The sequence below is a fragment of the Chaetodon trifascialis genome, chromosome 4 (assembly GCF_039877785.1).
Source record: "Chaetodon trifascialis isolate fChaTrf1 chromosome 4, fChaTrf1.hap1, whole genome shotgun sequence".
NCBI lineage: Eukaryota > Metazoa > Chordata > Actinopteri > Chaetodontiformes > Chaetodontidae > Chaetodon > Chaetodon trifascialis.
The window spans coordinates 30,543,067-30,563,895 of NC_092059.1; the positions used below are offsets into that span (position 1 = coordinate 30,543,067).

The 20,829-nt window shown below is 40.0% G+C and overlaps 1 protein-coding gene across 3 annotated transcripts in view; it reads left to right on the forward strand.

The window, feature by feature from the left end:
• The first annotated feature begins 278 nt into the window (after window positions 1–278).
• dohh (deoxyhypusine hydroxylase/monooxygenase) overlaps window positions 279–20,829 on the forward strand; it is a 37,786-nt gene continuing 17,235 nt past the window's right edge. The window contains exons 1-4 of one of the 3 annotated variants that reach the window (XM_070961440.1): window positions 279–375; window positions 1,558–1,664; window positions 5,609–5,776; window positions 18,543–18,619. In XM_070961440.1, the coding sequence (XP_070817541.1) occupies window positions 1,559–1,664; window positions 5,609–5,776; window positions 18,543–18,619 (351 nt within the window). In that variant the 5' untranslated portion in view covers window positions 279–375; window position 1,558. Of the gene's footprint in view, window positions 376–1,466; window positions 1,665–5,608; window positions 5,777–18,542; window positions 18,620–20,829 lie in introns of those variants that run through there. The other 2 variants (XM_070961442.1, XM_070961441.1) reach the window with 2 other exon arrangements.

The window sequence follows — 20,829 nt, forward strand, 5'->3', positions numbered from 1 at the left end:
GGAGCATGTATTCTTACATTGTCCAAGGTACCGTCAGCAGAGCCAAACACTCAAAGCAGCACTCCAAAGGAATCAACTAACAGTGAGTATGACAGAGCTATTAAGGAGGGATTCAGGAGATGTTGGATGCAGGGCTATATTCAGGTTTTTACAGAGCACGGGGGTTATTATTAGGATCTGATGTGGAGGAACAAGGTATCCTGCTCCACACTCCAGTCCAGAAGGTGGCGGTAATGCACCTAACAGAAAAACAACAGAAGAAGAGAGACGCAGAGACCGCAGAGACGAAGAAGAGGAGCAGAAATACGCGTGCAGCTGGAACAGTCATCGAGACACAGACTAGACCTGTGTGATTGGAGTCTGTAAACAGCAAAGGTTAGTACGTGTCACGACGACGTTTTGCTTTTTTTTTATCGTTGTGTGTTGGTGTCTGTGAAATTGAATTCTGTACTGTCTAAGTTTGAGGAATGTCAAGAATGTCCTGGAAAGGCAGGAAGCTAACAGTTAGCTTCAGCGGAGTTAGCTTAATACGACACCTGTCAACACGACGATACCCTGTACACTGAAACGTGGCTTGTAGCCCTGTTATCAGAGCTGGATCTGTGAGATATTGACGTAACCATTTGCTCTCCCACTGAACGAGGCCAAACGGTTACGAGCTATGGTGGAATTTTATTTCAGGGATTAACTCTCGAAATTATTAATTAGAAAATGTATTTCGGCTTGATGATAATTGAGTATAATAACTTAGCCAGCTTCTCTCTGTCTCTCTCTCTCTCTGACTGCATTTCTGTCTGTCTGTCTGTCATGAGAATTGAATTGAGATTACATCAAAATAGGAAAATATCCTTATTAATGCGATGGCTGCATGTTTATTGATTTGCAGTCAGAGGCAAAATGTCTAGTTCATCGAAATAACTGAATAAAAAGCGATGTCTTAAAATTGGAGAATTCTGATTACTTGCCCACAAGCCCCAAAATGATGAGTTTACAGTGATATGAAGATGAGAAGAGCAGCAGATATTCTCTCTCAAGAGATTTAGTATGTTTCATTTGATGGTCCTTAAGAAAATCACTCTTTCTACTATTATTAAGGTCTTGATTGGGAGCAGTTATTTGATCTGTAAGTGGTGGCTTTAGTCTTAAACAAAGCTGTGTCAAACTGTCTGGCTGTGGTCATGCAGACAAAAGAGAGAGAGGTGCTTTTTTCTTCTTTTTTGTTTAGGGCTGGAACTAATGATTATTTTCATAATTGATTAATCTACAGATTTTTTTCTCTGATTATTCATGTAATCATTTTGTCCAAATAACATCAGAAAACAGGTAAAAATGACCATTTCAGTTTCCTAAAGCCCAGGGTAATGTCATTGTCAAGATCATTGGCCTCCTAACCCCAACCAAAGTGCTCCTGTAGAAGGATAAATAAATCTAAATGTGACCTTTTACATTTGATCCCGTTTTTATGATGAGGTTCTGCGATTCCATCCGTGCTCTCTGCATTGTGGAAATTACTAAGTAAACCTAATACATACTGCTGTCTGTCTCTCTGTGAAGCAGTATGGCCAATGTCAAGCAAGTGGCGGCCGTAGGACAGGTTCTGGTGGACCCAGAACTTGAGCTGACCCAACGGTTCAGAGCCTTATTCACCCTGAAGAACATTGGAGGTAAAACATATCGACAAAACATTAACACATCCATGGGTCGACAGACTCAGCCCAAGGAATCATTGCCAATGTATGGCTAACAACCATGCTGACAACAACAATAACTGTTTTCAGCATTGAAAAGTGGGTAAAAAAATCACAGTAGACATTCAGTAATATTGTCATATTGCTTACTGCTAATGCAGTACAAGTTGAATTTAATGCCACCAGCGCATTTTGCTAATTTAGGATACTTTTTTGGGGAAAAATAATTAGGGCAAAAAAGCATCACTTCTGCAGTGGCTGCACTGAATGCACTGCATGACGGTCTATAGTGTTACCCAATAATTACCAGTTTCTTTACTGGGAAGGTCTGCTTAAGTCTGACATATTTGAATCTCTCTGGGCATAATGTCCAGTGAAAATAATTATGTATAAAATAATCTTGTAAAAATATTCAACTCTGCATACAGTTTCCCCACTATTTCTCTGATGTTCACTTTCTCTCACTTCAATTTGATGAATTAATGGTTTATATTGACCAAACCAGTATTGGTGGTGATTGTTGGAACAGTAATAAAATTACTCTTTCTCTAAATGTTTGGTGGCTTTGGTGAGAAAATTAATTACACATTGATCTTAGTTTCTGGTTTGAAGAAATATTCACACATGACTTGGTGTTAAATAAATTAAGAAATTTATTTAGAATTATTATTAATATGTGAATAAATTAGATTAATATGAAGTGACATTAAAGTAAAATAAATGCATGAAATAAATCTTAAAGTGGCATACAATAATGATTTGTCAGTTTGTCTATGGTGTAGAGTATGATTCTAAATTTAACTGTGGAACAATCAATGCTAAATTACTAGTGCAACTTTCTAAGATCTCATATTAAGCATTTAGAGTAGGCCTACTATCTGACAACTCGTATCACAGCAGCATCAGATGAAAGGTTGAAGGTCTATAGAAGGAACCAACTGTCAGTTCGGCTCCAGTGCTTCAGTCTCCTAGTAGGATGATGCTGGCAACTAGATGGGGTTGGTCGGGCAGGGTGGATCAGGAAGCTTTATTATGGTAGTCCTCAGCTTTCCACAGTCGTGGAGGTGCAGAAAGTTGTGGGCAAACACTGTCTTTGCTCTTGGCAACAGGTAGACAGGCACTGAATCTAGTGAATCTTGACAAGGTCAGATAGTAGTTCAAGACCTACTAACATTTATTTCAATTTGGCCAGTTGATGCAACTTTGAAAGTTTTTTATAAAACTGAGGTTTACTAGAGTATGTAGAGCTACATTAAAAGAAAATGGCTTAGCTTACTTTAACCCCCCCCCCCAAAAAAAAAAAACAACGAGAGAAACTAAGACTAAGTAACACTTGGCAAGCAATAGTTACCACAGACAAAATATAATATAAAAGACGAAGCTTAGAGTGAGAAAAAGAAATAAACCAGGAGAGGAACAAGACAAAAAAAAAAATCTGAGCGTAAAAACAAAAGAGAGCCTTAGACCATGCCAAGTCTGATGGTTTTGCAATCACGGGTGCATTTTGAGGCAGAGGATGACCGTAGTTGCAGTGGATGTCAGGCAGGAGACGCAGCTGTAATCCACAATCCAGATTCAACTGCTCTCCATGGGAACCTGTGAGATGACAAAGCACAGAGACTCTGGGGAAGAAGCTAAGTTAGTAACACACCGTGGTAGGACATGAAAACATGCAGATGGAGAGGGAGAGAAGGACAGAGGAGCTTGGTGTATCTTTGGAGGACTTTCCATGTAGAGTTGGTACAGTACAGTACAGTTGGTACTTTTACCTATAGAGACCCAACAATTCAACAGTTCCCTCATGAGCAAGTACTTGGCGACAGTGGTGAGGAAAAACTTCTTTTTAACAGGCAGAAACCATGAGCTCGGTGTATCTTTGGAGGTCCCCTGACAGTCTAATGCTATAACAGCATAACTACGGGCTGGTCCAGGGCTAACTAGAAGATTTATCAAAAAGGAAAGTTTAAAGCCTACTCTTAAATGTAGAGACAAAGACTGGAGGATGGTTCTACAGGAAAGGAGCTTGATAGCTAAATGCTCTGGCTCCTGGCTTGAATTGGTATCGAGCACAGAGGAGTCATCATTAACGTGTACAAACTGAGAGCGATCTGAAAAGTAGGATTTAAACCAGCTTAGCGCAGTTCCCTTGATGCTAATGAAGTGTTCCAGTCTCTGCATAAAAGGAAAGAAATAGCAGGTTAAACACATTAAGTTGATCAAGTATACTAACAATCTTACACACATCCATAACAGGGATCTCTTTCAGAGTTGTCATAAGGCAGTGTTGTTCGATTGTAAAAATTGCTTTTACAGCGGAGGTATTTTACATAGCACAGACATATTAATGAAAAAAGAGGGAATGTGCTGGATTATGTTGGTTGGTTTACCAAATGATCAAGCAGCTCATAATATTAATTCAGACTTGGTTACAAAAGAGGGATCTGTGTCTTTAACTCAAGAGTGCATGTTACATGTTGAGTATACCTCTGAATCCTTATCTGTTTTCATCAGAGTGAGAGGAAGAGGTAGAAAAGGTGATTGTGTGTAGGCTACAGACAGGGAGAGGGAGAGAGACCTGTCTGTCCCTTTTGTTGTAGTTTAGTCTTTATTTATTTGGTATTTTAAGGTGAGATACCAGTTTCTGTCCCAGGTGAAGAAACGCTGGAGTCAGTCTGCATTTAATCTTGTTAGCAGGGCAATGATGCATAACTTTCCAGACAAAGGAAGCTTCAACACAGGCCTTTGGGGTTTGTCACAGTGGTACTTAAACTATTCATGAGCTGACAGCCTGGGGGAGCCATGCCACTTAACCATTTTGATCTCATCTAAGAACACAAGTATGAAATGTCAAATCAATCCTCCATTCCTCCTATGTTGATTGAGATACCTCATGATCGTCACATGCTGTTGAGATATGTAGAGCATAAGGACAGCCTGTCCTCCTGATTAGCTTGTGACCAGTTTCTGGCCTTCACATACACTGAACAAAAATACACAAAATACACATCAAATACACAAAAGATCCATTTCTCTCAAATATTGTTCACAAATTTGTCTAAATCTGTGTTAGTGAGCACTTCTCCTTTGCCGAGATAATGCATCCCACCTCACAGGTGTGGCATATCAAGATCCTGATTAGACAGCATGATTATTGCACAGGTGTGCCTTAGGCTGACCCACCAAAGGAAACAGCTCAAAAAATTCAAAATGGCAGAAAATCCATCATGGTGAACTTTTATGTTTCAAGAGGCTTTTATAGTAAAACACAAACACAAAAGGTTTATGCCCCTTTGGGACTTGAACCCTAATAAACCAGCATAAACAACAAATAGACTCTATCATGTTACAGCAAGTTAAATGCCCAATATTGGCAAAGCGACTTTTAGGTTTAGCCAGATTCATGAAAACCCATTACAGATCATTCAGTCTGTCAGAGGGAGCTGTTCCCGGAGAAAGACCTCTGCTGAGAGGCCATATGATTAAAATGATGTATTCACCATTCATGGCAAAATTGAATAATTTTAAATTTTAACATGGAATTTGGTTTGATCATGGGTTTAAAAATTACTGAACAAAAATTAGACACTACATAAAACTGAATGTGTGTCCTACAAGTTTGGTGAACTATTAACTAAACTGAATGAAAGTGTTCAGCCAGAAAGAGTTGTTCTGCTGAGATGCATTAAATCATGAAATACAGACATAGGCAGCATTTGTTGTTGCATGATACTGACTCTCACAGGCAAATAAGTGTTTATGAAATTGAACACATGGTTATTTTGGGAAAATATATCTGCATGACTGCTTGTTTTGACGTTGGGTTTATCCACCAAAAGAATAAGTCTTCAACATGTCAAACAGGAAATCTCTGTAATGTCTTGTACTGTGTGTACTGATTTAAATTGCAATCTGCTTGTCAGGTGCTGAAGCTATAGTATGGATCAGTAAGGCCTTCACTGATGAGTCTGCCCTACTGAAGCATGAGCTGGCTTACTGCCTGGGACAGATGCAGGACAGACGGGCCATACCCACCTTGACTGCTGTACTCAAAGATACACAGCAGGAGCCAATGGTCAGGCATGAAGCAGGTAAACTTGCATGCATGCACCCCAGGGTTGGAAAAGAGCACCTGCAGGTGAACAAAGGGGGTATTTAACAAACCATTTAATTGTTCCATGAAAAAGTCAGCTCCAGTTGCCTTTGTAAATTACTTAGAAATGAAATTAATACATTTTAGTATTGCAATTGTGTGGGCGAGTGCCAGAGATTTGAAGGGGAGGCATGGAGGGAGAGACATGAGACAGAGTTACTGCAAGTGGTCAGAGTCAAAATCATTCTTCTTGCATTCGTAACTCAAAATCTGAACACACTAACATGAAACACATACTGATTTCATTTGGTGTGATAAACTTCCCGAGGATATCAAGATCTAGTATGTACATGGAGGATAAATGTCCATAAATGTACACTGAGCTGATTTAGGAAATAAAGCAGAAAAAAGTAGAAGGACAAGCAGCTGTTCACATGGAAAAAAAACTGGGGCATTGTTCGAGATGGTATACAGAATAACAGTGACTGACAAACTCTTCACCCCCCCATATGTACACACACACACACACACACACACACACACACACACACACACACACACACACACACACTTGAATTACCATCCTGGGGGCGCTGTTGAGTGATGGTAGGATAAGACACGCCTAACTGTAGCTCCTACAGATTTCATGTTAGAATTCCAATTTAAACAAAACCTGTACACTTTAGACCCCAAAGTATAGGGGATTTTGTATCTATAACACTTTAGTAAAGAAAAATGGGGAAGCCAAACACTAATTCCAAGACAGTCAAACGTCGATGGAGGCCGAGCTGAAGCAGTGAGCCAGACTGGAAGGGACCACCCTAGGTTGAGTGGCCTGAGCAACGTAAACCAGGTGGTTTTGGCTGCTATAGCATCACTGCAAACTGAGTTGTTGCAAGTCAAGTCAGACATCTGCAACAAAATTGATGAAAAGATTGCTGACGTGAGTACTACTTTGAGAAGAGAAATAGCCGCTCTTAAAACAGACTGTGACTCTGCATTTTCTGCAATAAGCGCCCAAATAGACTCCCAATGTGAGTTGCTAAAAAGTTTAATAAAGTCGGCTAATGCTAGCTCAGATACCATGTTGGAACTCAAAGCTGAAGTAAAGGAACTGCATGGCCAAGTTGAACGGCTCTCAGAAGTGCGTGGACCTGGCAGTTCGGTCTAAATGACAGAATTTGAGAATTGCTGGCGTTAAGGAGGGGAAAGAAAATGGACAAAAAAACAGAGACTTTGTGGCACAATTGCTAATAGATGTCCTAACGCTGGATGGAAAGCCAATGATAGATCAAGCACATAGAGCTCTAGGGGAGCGCCCCGGGGACGTCATACTACCCACACATCTGATCCTAACGATACACTACTGCCATGAACTGGAGGACATATTCCAGATGGTCACAAAGTCTAAAGGCCTTTCATATCAAGGACAGCGAATTCAAATTTTCAGAGACTTTCCGCCTGCCGTTGTGAAGCACCATGCTGCTTTCACCCCAGCCAGAAACTTGCTACGAAACAAGCCTGGAGTGAAATTCGGACTGTTATACCCAGCAAAGCTAAGAGTGACGCACAATGGGAATGAGACCACATTCACAGACCCAGAGGAGGTGCGTCAATATGCGGAATGCCACTTCAGCCCAAACAAATCCCAGTCGTGGGACACAGACATTCACTTTCAAACATGATGGTTGAAGGTAACAAAGGGAGATGTTGACAAATTTCAGCCACCTAATAAAAGTATAGGTAAATTATTTTGCCTCATTTTTCTTTTCCTTGTAGGCTAGCCTACTGCATTGCAATATCTGTTCAGAAAAGTTTGGATTGTGGATGCACAATCCATCTTTTAAAGCCATATAGGTTTTGTTAAAGGTATTATAACTGTAGAGCTACTAGTTGTATTCAATTAGGGATCAAGAGTTCAGCCACAGTTAGTTGCTAGAGTTGGAGTTTATTCTCTTCTTAGAGAGGTTACATTACGTGTATTCGTTAATTGACAGTGTTTTGTCTTTGTTTACGTGTCTGTGTAGTGGACATGGGAGGGGGGTTGGAAGGGGGAGGGGGGTTGCTGGAGTGGCATTCAACTCTTAACAATGTATACCTAAGGAGGCCAAGAACAGTGATTTGTAATCATCCTACATAATGTCCAGCGAGACACAGAAAACAGTAAGGGGGGACCTCACTTTCTGCTCCTGGAATGTAAATGGTATTGATGAACCTGTCAAAAAAGGCAAAATACTTGACCATCTTATATCCTAACAAGCTGACATTATTTTCCTGCAAGAAACACACCTGAGGAATGACTCACACACTAGACTCAGGTGCAGATGGATACAACAGATATACCACTCCAACTTCCCAGTTAAGGCTAGAGGGACAGCCATCCTGATCCGCAGGGGAGTTCCATTTAAGCATTTATCCACAATAGTGGACAGGGACAGGAGATATGTCATAGTTGTGGGGGAAATCCATTCGACACCAATAACCCTGTTGAACATATGTGGACCAAACAATGACAATCCTGAATTTTTCAGGTTCTGAATTTAATCCCGGATATCTCCACTACTAACTTAGTCATAGGTTGTGACTTTAACCTAGTGCTAGATACTTATTTGGGCAGATCCTCTCCAGTGAGGGTGGAATCCTCCAAAGCATGTAATCTTCTAAAAGCATATATGGGAAATATGAGCGTATTTGATGTATGGCTGATGTCTAACAGATCTGGCAGAGAGTATTCCTTTCACACGCAGTGTTTCCTCTAGGATTTTTTTCAGCAGCGGGGGCAGGCTCTCCAGGGAGCTGTGGCAGCGTAAACTGCAGATTTTATTTTTACAACCTATTTATTGAATGGCCAGTTGAAAATTGCTTTTTAAAGGCTGAATATGTGTGTGTGTGTGTGTCTGTAACCCCCGCTCCTCCCCCTCCTACTCAGTGCGTAAACACTGAAGCCACCACACATCGTGTAGTCCAGAAAAAAAACAAAAAAAATCCCAAAGCGGCTCTCGCTCCGGCTCCCAGCCAGTAGAAGGCTCCGATCGTTCACTTCAAAGAGCCGGCTCTAAGAGCAGTTTCGTTTGCGACCAACACATCACTACTGACTAGCGTCATCTTCATCAGCTGTCTTTCTCTTCTTAGAGAAATATTTGAACAAGCCCATCTGAAAATGCAGTCAGCAGTTACATCATGGTGTGCAGAGATTAGCTTAATGCTATCAATTAGTTTACACACATTAGCGACACTGAGTTGGCACCTGGTCCAATTAACTTAAGATACCGATATGTTACGTAACGTTAGCTGGCCATCAGTATTTTGCGAATGTGTAACTTGTAAAATCTGTTGTGAGTTATCTTAAGCTAATAAGTCTACCTTTTCTCCGGTAAGTTGCTGCCCTGTTTTACAAGATGACACTCCTCTGACTCTCTGACCTGGTGCCTGTGTGCTTGACGTGATGTCGCTTTCAAGGCCGCGCTCTCGCGAGTAATTAACGTGGGACTCTGCTGTGAAGGTGGAGACATGCGGCAATGGTGTATTTGCGACAAAAAAAAAAAAAAGGAAAAAAAAAAAAAATTTGAAGGAGCAGCTGCTAGAGTTGGGCGGTATACAAATTTTGATGCCATCAAACTTTCCCCACGTTTTCCCGGGGTATACGGTATTACCGTGACTAATTAAAAATCACTTTGCAGGGCAGCCTGACATGCGTGCAGTTCAGACGGTCATTGCTCACGCTAAGAAGCACCAGTCCTAACTTGTAGCATGCCAGAATGATGGGGAGAAACCCAGTTAAAAGCCTCTACCAAAAACTGCCACCCAAACGGAACATAATTCATACCCCAAGAAATTAAAATAAATAGCGCACTTCAGAGGTACTACATCTGCTGATTTCACCACTTAACGCAAACCGAGAGTCTGATGATCACGAAGATGTCTGCCTCCTCACTGAGCAACGAAAATTCCGCGAGCTAGCAGACAAAGAGTAGTAGAAAAAAAACTTTGTTAAATCATAAGTATGTTTTACCTTTGCTGTTTTGTGGTCAAAAGTTATATTCCAGCCCGAAAAAAACGCTGCTAATGTCTCCTCCTATGACTCTGTGTTAGTTTGACATCAATCATGAAGGTCCTGCTTGTTTAAATAAAGGGAAGTGAGTGTCTAGAGTGCTCTCAATGTGATAATCGATCTCTGGGGTTACTTCCTTTTGGATCGTCATTGGTGTTTCTATGGTGAATTTGGGTGGGTCACTGAACCATTGACTGGCGTAACTACGCAGTTAGTTTCACCGCTCCATCTCATGAATGAGCAGAGGACTTTGCTGAGCTACCGGAAGTGTTATTTTACTGTTTTATTTGCATTTCGTCCTTTTATGAGAGCTAAGGACAATAGCAAGCAGAAAAAGGCTGAAAAGTGTTTTCAACAGAGGAGTTTCTCCGTATGCTTGGACGAGATAACGGTACTCTGCTGAGATGCGCCTAAATGTGTGTTACATCTGTACGACTGCTCGGGTTCATTCTTAGCATGTACTTTTGCCACCTTTTCCTCGAGTAGAAATTCAACCAGATACATTGAACGGAGTGAACTTCATTTTTGTTATGACAATGCTACAATTATGGCAGGCCCCTATAGACCTATATGCGCAGCATTCTTTTAATGACGGTAATGAAACTGATACCGTTGCTATTTTTAGATACCGCGGGATACCTTATTACCGGATTACTGCCCAACCCAATGGCGGCCCGCCACTCCTAAATGAATGTAGAGGAAACACTAACATGTCTACTCTAGAAATGACTATTTTTTTGTCAACGGCAAACTTCTCCTTTAATGCTAAATATGACAACATTATTACCTCTGATCACAGTCCTGTTTCATTCTCATTGAAGCTTTGTGGAAATGATTCAACTCAGAGAAACTCGAGATTTAATTCTCAACTTATCACAAACAAGAAGTTTTGTGATTATCTAGAATCTCAGATTAAATTGTTTTTTGAAGCCAATGACACAAAAGACATCCCTCCCACGCTTTTGTGGGAAGCCTTCAAGGCGTATTTAACCCTGTAAAACCCAAATATAGAAAAACACAAAAATTTTCAATCATTAAGATGTTGTTGTGGGAGGCCTTTGAGGCTGTAAATGAGGTGTTTTTTTTTTTTGTTTTTTTTTATATGTTTTTCTAAGTCTTTACAGAAATGTTGAAAAATAATCATAAATATAATATAATATAATATAATATAATATAATATAATATAATATAATATAATATAATAATAAACCAAGCCCATCCTCAGGTACATGCCCAATATTTTCTGTATTTCCTTTGTATTAGTGTTCACAGATCTTCCATCATTTTGAACGCTGTACACATTTGTATTGGTTGCCAGAGCTTTTTGAAGTATTGCAGGAAAATTGTGGAGGAAAATTGCATCGTCTGTGACAGCTGGACCTGAAAAATCAGTATTAGGACTGATAAAATCCTATTTCAGTATGAAGTGTTAACACATTGCACTGAAGTAACCTATTCACACATTTAACTGGTCACACAATAGTGTATGGCTGACCAATTGTAAACTGATTATCATACTAATAGGTATGCAGGTAGCCTCCAACAACACCTTACATTCCTGAACATCAACACCTGTTCCAGAACAATGGAAAAAATGCCTTCCCCCAAGCATCCCCCACAACTGCTTTGACTATGATTTGATGGGAACATTTTCTTATCAATAGCCAAGACAAAGGGCAGACATGCACAAACAGAATTTCTTTCTTTCTTTTTTTTTTTTTTAGAACTTTTTATTTAGATTTTTCTTTTTTTTCCCTTAAACATTGAACATTACACAGTGTAATAATAAGGGAAAAACAAACAGGATGGACAAATAAACAGACAAAGATAGTAAATAAATGAGTGACTAAAAAGAATTTTTTTTTAAAAAAAGGAGGAAAAAAGGTGCAAACTCACATTGCATCAGGGTCCATTTCTGGGTCCATTTCTAATACTCAAAGAGCAGCCTCAGCAACCCAAATAGTTCACATTGTTAGGTATTTTCCGACCATGCTCCACCTTTGATCAAAGTGGTCTATTTTCAACTGTAATGATGCGGTCATTCTTTCCATGAGATACACCTGTCTCAACCTCTGCTTCCATTCAGCCACAGTCGGTGATTTAACATTCTTCCAGTTTACTGTTACATTCATCTTGGCAACCAATAATAAAATATGCAGAATATATCTTTGGTCAGCACGGAAAAGGTCGACCGGAATAGCACCAAGCAAGTATAATAGCCCGTTAGAGGGGATTTCTCTTTTCATAATCTTCTCGATTTCGTCTTTAATATTTTTCAATATTCAAGAATAACTGGACAGTCCCAGAATATGTGCGTATAATCACCTATTTTACCGCATTGTCTCCAGCATAGAGCAGCTGAGGGGATTTTAACAAAATTTGAAACAACCAAGGGGGTATGAAAAAATCTGATTTTTAGTTTCCAGTCGAATTCCTTCCACTGCTGACTGTTGATACCTGTATGACTGCTGTTAAAGAGTTTATCCCAAAGTTCATTTTCTATTATAATATTAGATTCCAATTCCCATTTTTCCTTAATATTATAGGTATTCTCACATAAGCCCGATGAAAGTCTTTTGTAGAGATAGGAGACATGTTTGCGTAATGGGAGACGTTTTTCCAAGATTTCAGTAAAATATTGTTCTATAGTATTTGGGATTTTGCCAGTTCGCTCCCTGTTTTCATGATTTGCAATATAATGTCTAATTTTCAAATATCTGTAAAAATCATTGGAGGGAAGGTCAAATTGCTCCTGAAGCTGGGTAAAGGATTTTAATTGTGTTTCTTCAAATAACTGATTGAAGATAATGAGACCTTTAGCTGCCCATCTCCTAAAACCACGATCTGAAACCGAAGGTGGAAAATCAATATTGCCCACTATGGGCATAGCTCGGGAAATAGATCCACTATCTTCAAACATCTTTTTAGCTTCTGCCCAAACCTTTATAGTATGTTTTATCCATTCGTTTCCAATCTTCATTTTTTTGGCATGTTTCAAATCCAAAAAGGGTAAGACGGATAATGGTGCACCCTTAACTTCACCTTGTTCTATCTGAGTCCACTTTGTCTCCTCGTCTCCGTTGATCCAACCCGCAATCGCTGTCATTCAGAGCAATCCCAAATCCCAAACCTATCCCAAATCAAGTGCCATTACAACTGGGCTGTTGTCTGAAATGGTCATTGATTCAATCACACAATTCTTAATCTGGTCTATGTCTTTTTTGAAACAAAAAAGTAGTCTAACCAAGAATAACTCCCATGGACTTGTGACATAAAGGTAAAATCTCTCTCGTTTGTGTGAAGATGGCGCCACACATCTACTAACCCTAACTCTTTCAACATGTTTGTTAAACTTTTAGACATTCTGGTTTGAGGTGTTGAGGATATTGGTAATTTATCTAATCTATTATTCAGTACACAATCCAAGTCCCCACCCATAATAAAAATACCTTCCATATTGTCTGCTACCAGATGTGAGTTTTTTGAAAAAATAAGGGCAGTCTTATTTTAAACGTTATTTTAATTCCAGCAATTGTTCCTATAACCATAACATAGCGGCCCTCTATGTCTTGACAGACCTTTTCATAATGAAAGCATACGTGTCTACTAAGTAATATAGCTACCCCTCTTTTTTGCGTTTCCCATAACAGCTGCTGTAAACTTTATCCACCCATTCCCTTTTTAGTTTTTGGTGCTCTATTTCTGTAAGGTGTGTCTCTTGAAGTAAAGCTACGGAACAGTGCATTTTCTTCAACTGTCCCAATATCTTTTTTCTTTTAATTGGGCTGTTTATTCCCTTCACATTATAGGTAATTAAATCAAGTAATGTCATCGTTGTACATTAATTGTTTCATGTAACGCAACCCTGTCCACAACCCTTTTTCCTTCTTGCCTTTCCCTTCTTCTTACCCTTTCCCTCCTCTTCCTCTCTCTTTCCCTTCTTCATTATTATTAGCTCCAAACATGTAAAAACTAAACAAACTGAAATTCACCACTTGTCTCGGGCAAAACAAAACAAAAACATGAAGAACATAAAACAGAACTTCCACATTTCCAGCCAGACATAGAAAGTAATCTGTAACTATGTCTGACCCCCGATGATAGTGGGACAGAGAGTGGTGACCCAACCCCTCTGTGGTAAATAGCAAACAATGAGCACTAATAACCAATATTACATTGACATGTAGAAAAGGTCTTAGTGAGTGTGAGTCACTCATGTAAACATAAAGAGTCCTCCGTCAGAACATATCTTTTTGTTTTATTTCACCACACTTTTGTGGCAACATGAGGTTTTCTATCATGTTTTAATAGCCTTCAGTCATTGTCCATATGTATTCAATTATGTAGCTTTACTAACCTCGAGCTACAAACTATTCAACCTCCTCCTCTTCCTCCATCATGGCCTTCAGATCAGAAGATGCCAACATGCTGTTTCTCTTCCTCTTTGCATTGATGTTCCATACCTCAATCAGCCTCTCCTCAATGCGCTCCTTCTCTCCACAGTGCACCTGGATTCCCAACGCCCTAAGAGTGTCAACGGCACTCGTCAGGGTGGGGAACATTTTTTCTCCCAAGTCCATCTTGAGCTTCAGTCGCGCTGGATATAGGCACTTTGCCTGTATGCCTTTTTGCTTTAACTGCTTGATGACTGCATAGACTTTAGCTCGCTTCCTTTGTAGCTCTGGAGAGTAATCTTGATCGAAGAATATCCTCTTATCTTGAAACATCAACTGTCCTTGGCTCCATGCTTGTTGCAAAACAATGTCCTTTACTGCAGCGTCTAGGAATCTCACGATGATTGATCTGGGGGGTGCCGACGGGCCCGTCGGCCTAACTTGGAGTGGGCGGTTTGCTCTTTCAATTTTAATATCCAGGTCAGGTGGCAGCCTCAACACTTTGGGTAGCAAGCCTTTCACAAACTCAACATCACCTCTCTCACTCTGGTCTCTGGTATTTGGAATATTCAAATGTATTTCTTCTCAGCCTGTTTTGTAGATCGTCGCATTGGTCCCTGAGTTGTTTATTGTGTTGAAGCAGGTACCGTAGCATGTGACGCTGCCTTGCCCCCGCATCTTTCACTCCGCTCACTCTTCCTTCCAGCTTGCAAATCCTCTGCTGGTGGTCACCAAGCTGCTCTTTAATATCTGTCATAGCTTTTTCCAGGCGCTCAAGGATCTGTGTAGTTTGTTTATGCCCCTGAGTATTTTCTTTCCGGCAGTTTTCTTATTTCCTCTACGATCAGAGATGCAGTCTCACACACCTTGTGGCTAGTAATCTTTAAGCTAGCACTGTCCGAGTTCAATGTTTTTTTGCTTGTTTCTTTCAAAGTCCCCTGTTTTCCGGCTTCTTTGTTCCTCAAGTAGGCAGCCATCTTGTTCAAAGGTTGGTTTCCAATCTGAAGACCTTAAGTATCTATAGTTGTCACAGTTTTCTAAGTTTTTCTGACGGAGCTTCATCTCTAACCTGTTGTTCTCCTCATGACGTCACCGGAAGCCCCCCCAAATAGAATTTCTTTGTTAGAAAGTCCTGCTTTCTGTGATAAGGGGAAAATGCTGAGTGTTGAAGGTGGTTATAAATCATTATAAGTAAATGAAAATGATTAGATATGGCAATATATCTTTGCACATTAGTTTCTAATACAATAACATATAAGCGAATATAAGGCTAGAATGTGTAAATCATGTATAGTTTAATTAATATTGGGAAAATTTAAATTGTTCCTCTCAAGACATTCCTCTCAAAACAGGGTTGTTTTGACCACCACATTCACCCAACGCTGTAATATTGCAACAATTACAAAACAAGGGTTAAGAGGATGCATTATTTCCTACCAGTCTTCTCTCAAAAAACTCAATAAAACTAAACAAAACAAAACAACAAACAAAACAAAAAAACAGAAATACTTTGAATTCGGAGACAAACCACATAAATTATTAGCAAGGCAATTACGAAAAATGGAAAATGACAGGACCATTCATAAGATCAAATCAGAATCAGGAACTATACTTACGTCTTCTAAAGTCATTAATGAGAGATTTAGGCAGTTCTACAAGACATTATATACTTATACGCCTCAACTTAATGCCCCCCCCCCCCCCCCCCCCCCCCCAACAATGAAATCATTCTTAGACAAATGTGAGCTTCCAACACTAAGTCAAGCAGATTGTGATACCTTAGATGCAGACATCACGTGTGAGGAACTGCTATTAAATCACTAAAAAACGGCAAGAGTCCAGGCTCTGACAAGTTGAGCAATCAGATATAAGTTTGGGGGATTGCTGGCACCCTACTTATGTAAACTATATGCTCAGTCATACGAGCATGGTGTGCTCCCCCGGACACTAGCAGAGGCCACTATTACCTTACTTCCAAAGGAAGGCAAAGATTTGGAAGAAGTGGGCTCATATAGGCCAATTTCATTAATAAACACAGACCAAAAGATTTTGGCAAAGACATTGGCCAGAAGACTTAATGCTTTTATGGGGAAACTAGTGCATCCTGATCAAACAGGGTTTGTTCCTAAGAGAAACTCTTTCCACAATTTCAGACGACTTTTTAACATTTTGTAGTTTCCCAGGCTTCCTAAAAAAGATCTCGCCATCCTCAGCTTGGACGCTGAAAAGGCATTCGACTGGGTTGAATGGCCATACTTATTTGCAGTCTTACATAAGTTCAAATTTAGTGATAGGTTTGCATCCTGGACCAAGTTATTGTACAGCAATCCCTGTGCAAGGATACTTACTAACCAGACTCTTTCTACTCAATTTAAGCTTGGCAGGGGCACAAGGCAGAGATGCCCTATCAGCCCACTATTATTTGCTTTAGCTGTAGAGCTGCTTGGCGCAACTATTAGATCGCACACTGAGATCCATGGCTATAATACAAAATATACCACGAACAAGATATCTTTGTATGCAGATGATGTTTTGTTATACGTTACCCTGCCAAAAATAACAATTCCAATACTACTTAATATAATTCTATTTTCTGGGTACACGATAAACTGGACCAAAAGTGACCAGGAATGGCTTAAACAGCTTTCTCTCAGAATCACTTCAGACAACTTGATGTACCTGGGAATAAACGTCACCAAGAAATATAGCACCCTTTACAAAGCTCCCTACTTTATTAAACAACAACATAACATCCAGTTTTTGAAGACACTCCCTATCTCCCTATTGGGTAGAATCAATGCTATAAAGATGGTCTTTCTTCCTCAACTTCTCTATCTTTTCCAAAACTTGCCTATATACCGAACTAAATCTTTCTTTATAAATCTAGATTCTATCATTCTTCCCTTTGTGTGGAATTATAAATCGCACAGAATAAGAAAAGAACATCTTTGCAAGCATTAAATCAATGGAGGGCTTGCACTACCTAACTTTAAACTGTATTATTGGGCCACCGTGCTACGCACTGGCTTGATGACTCCCAATCGCCTCATGATGGGCTAGAGATGGAAAGTGAGGATTGTCTTGCATATTCCATTAGGGCGGTTCTTCTATCACCTGTGCTAGTTAATAGAACTTGCTTCAAACATGACCCCATCATTTATGACACAATAAGGATATGGAAACAACTGAAAAAAACATCTCAAACTCAATGCGATGTCTTTTCTATTACCTATTGCAGCAAACCCCAATTTCACCCCCTCCACTTTGGATGGGGCCTTTAACGTCTGGAAACAATGCAATATTGGTGACCTATATGCGGGAGGCACATCTACATCTTTACAACAACTCCTGGAGAAATACAACTTGCCAAAGAACCATTTCTTCAAATATCCTCAGATTAGAAATTATGTTAAAACACACCTTCCTAACTTTGAGAAGACAGAGCCTGACAAGTTAGAGACTGGCATCAAATTCTTTGCCAATTCACGTTACATGGTCTCTCAGTTGTATGAAATATTGCAAAACCTGTGTCTTTCAAATACAGACAAAATCAAGGAACATTGGGAAAGGGAGCTTGGTATTTCGATACTTCCAAGTGTTTGGGAGGAGAGTTTAGAGTTTCTATGACTGTTCCATCAATGCCCGGCAGTGTTTAATACAATTCAAAATTCTACACAGATTGCATTATTCCAAGTCAAAATTGCATAAAATACTCCCTTAGGTCTCACCCCTATGCAAGAGGTGTGACTCTATGGATGCCCCCTTAGTACATAGCTATGCTCTGTGCCCTAAATTACAAGAGTACTGGTGTAACATATTCCAGTTTATTTCTATGATCATGGAGACCCGGTTAGAACCAGACCAATTATTAATAATCCTGGGAATATCTGAAGTATTAATGGAACTGGAGGTGGGTTGGAGGGGATTCTCCTATGTGTATGCTTGTTGGTTTTGCATTTTGTTTTTGTCTTGGGGGGGGGGGATATACTTTTTGTCAGGTCTGTCACTGGTTTTGTTTCTGCTTGTTTGTTTGTTTGTTGGAGATTCTTGTATTCTAAAAGAAACATGTAATTGCCAAACAAAACTTCTTGGTGATTTAAATGTTTCACAATAAACATATTTGAAACAAATTAGATTCCTTTACGCAAGCCAGACGGCCTTTTTTGGCAGCAGAAGATGTTTAGATGAGTACAGTATGTAGAAAATGTGTGTTGGTATAACGGCACATGTTCACATAACACACATGAATTTGCGGTCAGTAATGTACAGAATACAAATACTTGACCTGTTTGTCCCCTTGACTGTGTGTCTGTCTTCAGGTGAGGCTCTGGGGGCAATTGGTGATCCTGTGGTTCTGGATCTACTGAAAGAATACAGTGAGGATCCCGTCATAGAGGTAGGAACATAATACTGTGCTTATAACGATCAAGGCAGTCTTGTCAGGCTAATAAGTGTGTGTGTGTGTGTGTGTGTGTGTGTGTGTGTGTGTGTGTGTGTGTGTGTGTGTGTGTGTGTGTGTGTGTGTCTGTCTGAGAGAGTGTGAGTGTGAATGTGAAGAGAGATGTTTATTGACTGTCACAAAGTTAGCTAGATAAGTTAAATATAGTAATAATTTTTATCAGCAGTCCCTGTGCACACATAGTATCTAATCATTGATATACAAGAGACATACTACGTGTACATTAATTCAAAATAAACATGTCTTTTAAAAGATGTACATACTTACATATTACAAAGTAAGTCAGTCAATGAGTTTCCAGTCAGTGTCAGTCCACATGTCCTGGAAGATTTCAATGTGTAAGAAAAACGGGAGAAATGTCAGTTGCGTATCATCTGTTTACGGACCCTATTGTCCCTTGTTTTTGTTTTTTTTTCTGCCAGCCGTGAAGCTGTGGTGTCATCCCTCTGGGCATTTGCATACCATCAATATACGTCCACTAAAAGTGTTTGTTTTTGCCAGTGACAGGCCTAGATTGCTACTCTAAGTGCCTGACAACATTATGGAAAGGATCCCAACAACGATACCTTCTTGTTAAAGAGTAAGATCGATTTTGTATAACCGGAAAGCGCTGTGATGTTGCTCTCGCCAAAGCCACAGGCCTCCATTCACAGAAATGTTGTCATCGTACAACACACTTCATTCAAACACAACAAAAGCAAAATAAAACTCACCAAAACCTTCTTTGGTCATTCTTACTAGGGATCGACCAATTATCGGCCAGGTCGATAATATCAGCCGATATTTGGCATTTTTTCGATCATCGGCATCGGCCGTTTTTTCGACCGATAACCAATAAAATAAATTAATGTATTTTAAAACATGCTCCGTGGGCTCCAATGCAGCCGTCTCTCCGCTTGAAGTCACCGTTCTTGGCTGTGTAACAATGTCCCACCCACAGCCCTTACTGATTGGCTACATGGCAGCCAATCGACACTGAAGCCTCTACATGCAGCGCCACAGAGATAAGGCAACAGAGTCAGTCGAAGTTGCAATAAAAACCCTCTATGATGAAGTTTTAAAAATACTACAGCCTTATGATCAATTTTAGTGATAACATGCAAGCCCAGAGTTGACATTTCACAGACCTACTTGTCTAATCACATCAAGCATACGACGAAAAACGTAACCAAGTGAACATGACGTGAAGTTCCTTACTTAATAAAAAAAAGGACATGACGACATACCGGTAGGCAGACTATAGCAAGTATAAGGGAGGAAAACCTGCTGAATTCCGCTGTTCGGCTCTGGAGATGAAACTGTTCACAACTTCAACAAGGCTTATACCATGGTCTGGGTGAATACTTGATTCTGAATGGCTGCAGGGTGTCCATTAAAAAGTGTTGTGGACACCTATAAAAAAAGTTCCGGTCAAATAGCCTGATTGTTCTAAATTATTGCGCTGCCTCAAACGCTGGTTGAGCCAGCGCTTCGCGTCGGACAGTTCACGCCTCAGCATCGTCCATTCATTTCTGATAATGGACACCTCGTTATACCTGCCGAACCGCTTCATAGCTGTGGCCAGACGCACAGTGATAATATAGGCCCTTTCGATTACCGTTACTTTGGGGGAATAATAAATCTCCTAACGTGTCTTAGCCTGTGGGGCGGCTCCTGGTTTATCAATAAACAACGCCGGAGGTGATTATAGCCTATAAGTTTAACAGTACTACACGCTAACGTGTCCTTGTTTGTTTACAGTCGCCTCTCCCTCAGCGCTTGCACTCTCACTACACTATGGTGCAGCAACGTAACTACTGGTGTTAAATGATCGTCTTTTTGCACACGTCGAGGTGATTATTCTTAGTGTGTTTTATTTTCAATCAATAAATTTACCGTCGCGTCTACAACTCACGTGTGAAATGAAACGCTTTTCCAAGCTCGAAGATATGAAAACTGTGGCGCTGGCATGTCTCCTGCTACTGAATTGGGAGCACTTACTCAGACCCAAATTTCAGAACAGTTCAGTTCAGTTTATTTTGTTGATGTTTCATAAATTCAGGGAGCTATTTATTTATTTATTCATTTGAGTGAGTTTTAAGAAATGTTGCTGGAAGGCCCCTGCACTTTTTATTAATAATTAAACTTAAAGGCATTTCAATGAAGAT